This window comes from Alosa sapidissima, chromosome 24, assembly GCF_018492685.1.
Source record: "Alosa sapidissima isolate fAloSap1 chromosome 24, fAloSap1.pri, whole genome shotgun sequence".
Lineage (NCBI taxonomy): Eukaryota > Metazoa > Chordata > Actinopteri > Clupeiformes > Clupeidae > Alosa > Alosa sapidissima.
The window spans coordinates 6669845-6677344 of NC_055980.1; the positions used below are offsets into that span (position 1 = coordinate 6669845).

A 7500-nucleotide genomic window follows, 5' to 3' on the forward strand; every position below is an offset into this window, starting at 1 on the left:
GGAATGAGACAGTATTCCTTTAAGGGACTGTGCCTATCCCTGAAATGAGATGCAGGGCTTTGAGAATGGAAGTGAGATGTGAGTGTGTGTGTTTGTCATATGTTAGCACCCTCAACAGTCTGTGTGGTTTCTGGCTGAGATGTTTCACTGGCAGACGTGTGAGGAGGAGACTGGAGGGAGAGACATGCACAGAGTAACAGCAATGAACGAGTGAAGACAAAAGAGAACCGAGGTGAGAGAGAATAGAGATGAGTCAAGAAACAGATGACATGGAGGACAGATGAGTACACATGAAGGAGGAACGAGGGAGGACAAAAGTATCTTTTCATTTCTGTCTATCTTAATATCTTCATCAACTTCTCTAGAGAAACTCAGAGGAACAAAGATAGTGGGAAGAGAAAGGGATGAGTGGAGAGAAAGGGATGAATGGAGAGTAACAGAGAAAAAGACTATGGATGGAGAATGTTATTAGTGGAGGTGAGACAGGATATGACACGTACAGAACAGAGAGGTGCTGGTGAGGGGGTGTATCCACAACAGCAGATGACATTGCCACCTACACATGTGTCTGATAATATGACAGGATATATGTGTATTTCCTTAGCGTGTGTGTGTGTGTGTGTGTGTGTGTGTGTGTGTGTGTGTGTGTGTGTGTGTGTGTGTGTGTGTGTGTGTGTGTGTGTGTGCGTGTGTGTGTGTGTGTGTCAGTATGTCATTGTGTCTCTGTGTCTGTGTGTGAGTGATATGGTGAGTGAACTTTACTCTGTGTCAGCAAAACACATTTCTGCTGTGAGCATGTGTTTGTGTTTGTGTGTGTGTGTGTGTGTGTGTGTGTGTGTGTGTGTGTGTGTGTGTGTGTGTGTGTGTGTGTGCGTATGTGTGCCTGTGTGTGGGTAAAAGAATAAGTCCTGTACAGTTTGAGAGGGTGACATGAATAGTGGGATGCTCAATAACACTGTCAGAGACAGGCAGAGGGACAGACAGACAGACAGACAGACAGACAGACAGACAGACAGGCAGGCAAACAGACAGACAGACAGGCTTAGAGGAAAACAAAATGAGAGAAAGAGAAAGAGAGAGGGAAACAGAGAGAGAATATGTGTCATTATGTGTCATGCAGGCAGTGTGTGTTGTGTTTTGCAGTGTGTCGGTTGCAGGCGAGTCTGGTTATAAATAGGAAACAGTGTGAGGTGGCTGCAGCCGAGCCTTACAGTAGGACGAGCCAAAAGCTGAGCAAACACACACACACACACACACACACACACACACACACACACACACACACACACACACACACACACACACACACATACTCTCTCTCTCTCTCTCTCTCTCTATCTCTATCTCTCTCTCTCTCTCTCTCTCTCTCTCTCTGTCATACACACACATAAGCCATCTATCTAACAGAATAGCCACCATCGCAATAAATGCAGCTTTACTGAGTTGGTAGCATTTAATGTCTCTAAAATTACATTACATTAATGAAGTCCAAAGCAGCATGAGTCTGAAGTGCAGTACTCTTTGGCAGTTGAATTGACTGACTGACTGAAGGCTTTTGAAAGCTAACGTCAACCCCTTGATGTGAGGGAATGCTGCACTCAAGCACACATGTGTAGATACACACACACACACACACACACACATGCACACACACATGCACATAGCGACACATGCACACATATATACATACATATGCTCTTAGTCTCATCCATTAAACACAAAGCAAGCGTGTCATGCTAACAGCCAGAGGGGGGGAGAAGTACACATATGGAAAGTGACCAACATTAAGAGATAGAGACAGACAGAGACAGAGACGGAGTGTGTGTGTGTGTGTGTGTGTGTGTGTGTGTGTTAGTGTGTTAGTGTGTGTGTGCTCCTATGGGTGTGTGATGTGATGGCATGCACATCTCCCTACCTGGGGGGCTGTCTCTCTGCCTCTCCCTCTCGCTGCCCAGGCTCCAGCAGGAGGGGCCCTGGACCGGCGGCTCCTCCTTGGTGCCCAGGCTGGGTGCCTCGTCCTCTGGGGAGTCCCCCGGCGAGGGGCAGCCGTCCCCATCCAGAGCCTGGAGCTTCAGCAGGGGACTCTGCAGGCAGAAGCAGAACATGCCTGCTCTTCAGCCGCGCGCGTGTGTTAGCCGGAGAGATGAAGAGAGAGACAGAGAGAGAGAGAGCGACAGAGAGAGGGATAGATGGAGAGAGAGAGAGGGAGAGAGGGTAGATACAGTCGCTGCCTAATTCCTCTGGTGGGATGCTGGATGAAATATGGAGAGAAAAATCCTGTCCTCCTGTCGCTGTCGTTCTCCTCCCTTTAGCACACACACACACGCGCACAGGCTTCTATCTGCATGCGTCGTCTGCGTGCGTGTGTGTCGGCGCGCGTGTGTGTGTGTGTGTTGAGCGTGCGCGTGTGTTAGCTAGCAAGCCGGGGAGCCTCTGCAGTAGCAGCAGCAGCAGCGGCAGCTCACCCTCTCACATGGATAATTCATGCTGCTCTGGTAGTGACGGCAAGCAAGGGAGAGGGAGAGAGAGAGAGGGATGGAGAGAGGGAGGGAGGAAGAGACAGAGAGGGAGAGAGAGAGGGAGGGAGAGGGAGAGAGAGAGAGAGAGAGAGAGAGCAGGAGAGGGAGAGGGCGGGAGTGATGGCGTCAGCAAGCGTCCGTTTCGTTCCCTCCAGCGCGGCAGATCTGATAGGAGGGCAGGTGGGTGTGAGGAGGGCTGGGAAATGAAGAGATGTGTGTGTGTGTGTGTGTGTGTGTGTGTGTGTGTGTGTGTGTGTGTGAACATCTGTATGCATGTGTGTGTGCACCCCCTTGCACGTATGTGTGCGGTATTGAGTGGGTGGTGTGTGGGCGTCTCATGATTGATCGGTACATACGTGCGTCTGTGTGTGTGTGCCTGTGTGTTTGTGTGTGTGTGTGTGTGTGTTGGTGGGTGTGTGTGTGTGTGTTTGTGTGTGTGTGTGTGTGTGTTGGTGTGGGTGTGTGTTTGTGGGTGTGTGGGTTGGGTAATCTCCATTCGTGAGGTTTTTCCCGCATCTGTGAGGGCTGGTGCTGAAGCTCATTCATCCGCTGATGATGACATCACCTCATAGCTCCACGGTTACAGGCTCCGCCCAGCTGCAAGACTTCATTCATAAAAAAGATGGGGGAAAAACACAGATGCGCGCGCAGACACGCACACACACACACACACACACACACACACACACACACACACACACACACACACAGAGAGAACAAAAGCATCTTGCTCATGAAACCACAGTAACCCTGTGGGTCTCACCCACACACATTGGGTAATACACCAGTGTTTGCTATCCACTTCATCAGCCACCCACCCACACACATAAACACACACACACTCTCTCTCTCTCTCACACACACACACACACACACACACACACACACACACACACACACACACGTCATCTTATATGAAGGTTGTGCGCCACTCTGCTAGATGAAAATGTATCATCATGCTTTCACTCACGACCATCTTCCATTCCCCATCTTCCCCATCTATCCCTCCATTCTCTCCCCTCCTCTCTCTCTCTACCTCTATCTCTCCATGTCTGTTTGTCTTTGTCGTCTTCTCTGACTCTCCTTGTCTCTCTATCCCTTCTCTTGTCTGTCTGGTAGACTCTTTGTCTGTGTGTCTGTCTGTGTGTCTGTCTGTGTCTGTCTGGCTGCCTGTCTCTGTTTCTGCTGATTTGTCTGTCTGTTTTCTCTTACTCTCTCACTCTCTCTATCGGTCTGTATGTCTATTTTTTCTTCTTTCTTTCTCCCTCTGTGTCCCTCGTTCAATCCCCAGGGTTCCATCTTGTCAGCAGGCAGAGGGGCCGGCTGAAGTGATGCTCTGATCTCCAAGCCGGTCTGAGTCATCCCCCTTTCTCCTCATCTTCCCTCCCTTCCTCCTCCTCCTCCTCCTCCTCCTCCTCCTCCTCCTCCTCCTCCTCCCTTCCTCCCTCTCAGAGGAGAGCGGCTTGCGTGGTCATGCGCAGGGACGACGCACACTGCAGCAGAAAACTCCCTCCACCCCCACCTCACGCACGGCACGTCTTACAAAAGGAGTGTGCTCACACACACATATACACCCACACCCACCCACACACACACACACACATCCAGATACACAGGTATGTACACACACACACACACACACACGCACACACACACAATACCCACAGACCTCACGACAACATTCCGGAACAAAGGCTCAACTCAGGGGGTCAAATATATAACATACAGTCATACAGTCAAGCAGCTAATCCAATTACCTGATAACAACACACTCACGAATAGTCTCATTGTCTAATAATCTGCTGTATTATGGACCACAGAGAAAGCTGTTCTTAGACTCAAGACCTCTATCCCTATGTGCTTAACAAACAGAGAAACACTGTTGCGTTTTGTGTCCACTCTGGTGTCAGACGGGGCTCCCGTAACACAGTTGAGATCGCTACTCCAATGTTGTGTGTGTGTGTGTGTGTGTGAGTGCGGGGGTGTTCGATTTATGACCGTGAGGCTCACAGTACACAAAAAGGAAACACCTGGTCAGTATAAGTGTTTGGTGCGAGTGCCCTTGTTCAACGGGCTCCGGATTTGCAAGAGGGTTTATTTGATGGAGAGAATCTCTTTCTTTAGATTGAAATTCATGAACTGGAATTTAGAGATGGTGAAAGTAGACTAAATAAGAGTGCTTCTTTAGTTATGTCCGTTGACTCTTGGTTTCCTTATTTCTTCTTTATGTAATTGTGACCCTGCTCATGGGGAGGTTCTCAACCTCATTTCTAGCCTTCCAATTTCCTTGTTGTGCTTGTAACGCTCTGTCTCTAGAGCGGGGCTCATTGGTTGGGTGGGGGGGTTGTTTTGTCTGAGGTAATTGGGCAGATCTTCCCCTATTATCATTTTGTTGCGCTTGAGTTTCGCTCAAAGTGGGGTTGTCCTTTACCCTGGAAATCCAGAGTTCAATGGAATTGTCTCTGCGAGACACTCTGGCAATGAGCAATGATGCACGTTACTTTTACCCCAACATTCTGGGGAACCAGCTAAACTGATGAAGACAGCGCTGCAACGTTGGAGGACAGTACACATTGGTCGTAGTGTTATCCGATTGCGTCGAAGTCTGAAATCATTCAGGGTAAACATGGTCTAGTGCTATCCAATTGTGTGTAGTGAGATTTTTAAATGCATGCTTGTTGCCACCCCTGGAGTTGGGCCATTACATTGTTCGTGGCCAGACCCTTAATCTTTCTAGAATACCAGGGTCTGGATTTTCCAGGCTAGTTGTCCTTTGCTTTATTAGCACTGTCTGATCTCCTGTCATAAATGTATATGTGTCTTTGTTTCTCTTCCTGATTCCAGCATGGCCATCCTGCTGCTAGGGGCACACCCCCTGGTACTCCATTCAGCAACCTTTCCTGTTGCACTACTGCACCTTTGTGCATCATAGTTTTCATGGTCTGTTCAAAGGATATTTTATTTTCTGTTACCTCCCTGGCCAGGATTTTGAAATGTTAATTCTCCCCTGGGGCCTTCTTGTGGGCCTTCACTAAATCAAATCAGGTGCTGCCTGGGGGTGTCCTAATGCCTTTGTTTACACTCAAGGCTAAGTTCATTGTGAGATCCTGTAGTAAATCTTCTGGTAGTCGGACATCTATACAGCCCTTGAGATAGACAGCGTCTGATTGCCCCTCCGCACATGGCTGAAGGAGGCCAAGGAGCTTTACGCTGCTCATTCCAGATCCTAATAGCTGGCTTATCATAACCAGTGAAGAGCCTAATTCAGGTTGGAGTATACTGTAGGGTTGCGGTCCTCTGTCCGCCCCCAGCTACTCCATGTGGATTGTGTGGGGGGAATTGTTTCAGTTCCTCCTGGAGCGCTGTGTGCATACAATTTCTCCACAGGCCTGTCTCGTCTGTCGCATCCTTGTCTGTAATAATCATATCCTGTAGCCAGCTGTGCCTCCTTCCACGTTTTGGTTATGCCAGGCAAGCCCAAAAGAAGAGGACGGAGCATGGCTAATTACTTCTCTTTCTTCGCTAGAGGCTTCGTACCAGGGAATGTTAGGCCTGTTGTTCCCTGCGGCTATTGGTATTTTTGGGAGGTATTCAGTGGGCAGAAAGCTTCCCCTTCCATGGTTGACCATACAGGCGGTTTACATATGTTACTCCTCCTGCCCCGCTAGGGTCAGCATGGTGTGATCCTTGTTGATCCTAATGGGCTAAACTACGAACCGTCTCTCTGGGTTCAATAGTATCACATTCCGGAGTGCTTCCAGCCAGTACATTGGCCATGTCACCCTAGTCTCGGCTGTTCAAAGAACTGTTCCTCTTCTGTAAGGGCTTGTAGGTGCAGTTCCTCGTGAGGTTAGCTAGTCCTCACTTCACTATGCGTTCTGAGTTCTCTTTCCGGATACAATCAGTGACACCTAAAATATACCTTATCCACGGACACAGCCTCTCTCGGCTTCAGTGATCAACTTGGTTTGACCAGTAATCTGTACAGGATATATAAGGGCCGGTGCCTTATTGTCTTTTTTGTCCTTTACTTGGTTGATTTGTGCTTTCGCTATTATTTAACAAGACTTTCCTGTACAGTTTTTGAGCTTGTAGATTCACCGATGAGCTCTCTGCGGGTTTTATCTATAGTGCTCTTCCTGTGTAGTCCCCTATACTCTCTCGTTATTGGGTATGTTGGGTAGCGCTCAGGCCAGTGTAGTGACTTGTCCATCTTACTCAATCTAACTACAAACTAAAAGTTAGGGTTTTGACTTTATTAAATACAAGAAAAATAAAAGAAGAACAAAAAGTGTTGAAGCCTCAACAGCTTGGTCCAAAGAAAAATGAAAAAGAAGAGAGAACAAAGAGGTCGTTCCCTTTTTATACTCTTTTGAAAAGTTTGTAAGTACACCAGGAGTTTATTTAAATAACACTTGCCTGATGGATGCTACTATCTGCTACTATCTACCGCTGCGTCAACGTTACTTCTGTGATTTGGGAAAAGCCCGTAAAAGTCCTGGCAGGAAGCATGCATGAGCATGTAGATCCAGGAATGCACTAATATTTTGTTTGTAGTACCAGTTTGCAACAATTATTAGTTAACACTAAGTTGTAAACACTTCGGAAAAGAATATTAAAAACTGGATATACCAAAAAACTTTGATGTAATCGCTTCCTGCCAGGACTTTTACGGCCTTTTTCCCAAATTGTTTCACACTGGTTATATATCATTACATTGCAACATTTGTTCATTTTTAATTCTTTTTGATCAAGCTGGATTTGAGCAGTTATATGACTAAAGATCTTTTATGTGTAAACTATGATATTTTCCACATTTTCCCATAATTAAAAAACTTGTTAAACACATTCTAATTCTATGCAGAATCACACAGGTTATAAAAACATATTATTTTTTAAGCAAAATCACACAGGTTATAAAAGCATATTCATGTTTTTTAAGAAAACACATTCTAATTCTAATTTAAGTTGCTTCACACGT

At 47.0% G+C, this 7500-nt stretch overlaps 1 protein-coding gene across 1 annotated transcript in view; it reads right to left on the reverse strand.

Moving 5' to 3' along the window:
• Window positions 1–7500, reverse strand: part of fam13c (family with sequence similarity 13 member C) — a 26993-nt gene that overhangs the window by 9104 nt on the left and 10389 nt on the right. Inside the window, exon 2 of the mRNA XM_042083492.1 lies at window positions 1916–3124. Coding sequence (XP_041939426.1) covers window positions 1916–2105 — 190 coding nt within the window. The 5' untranslated portion in view covers window positions 2106–3124. The remainder of the gene's footprint in view (window positions 1–1915; window positions 3125–7500) is intronic.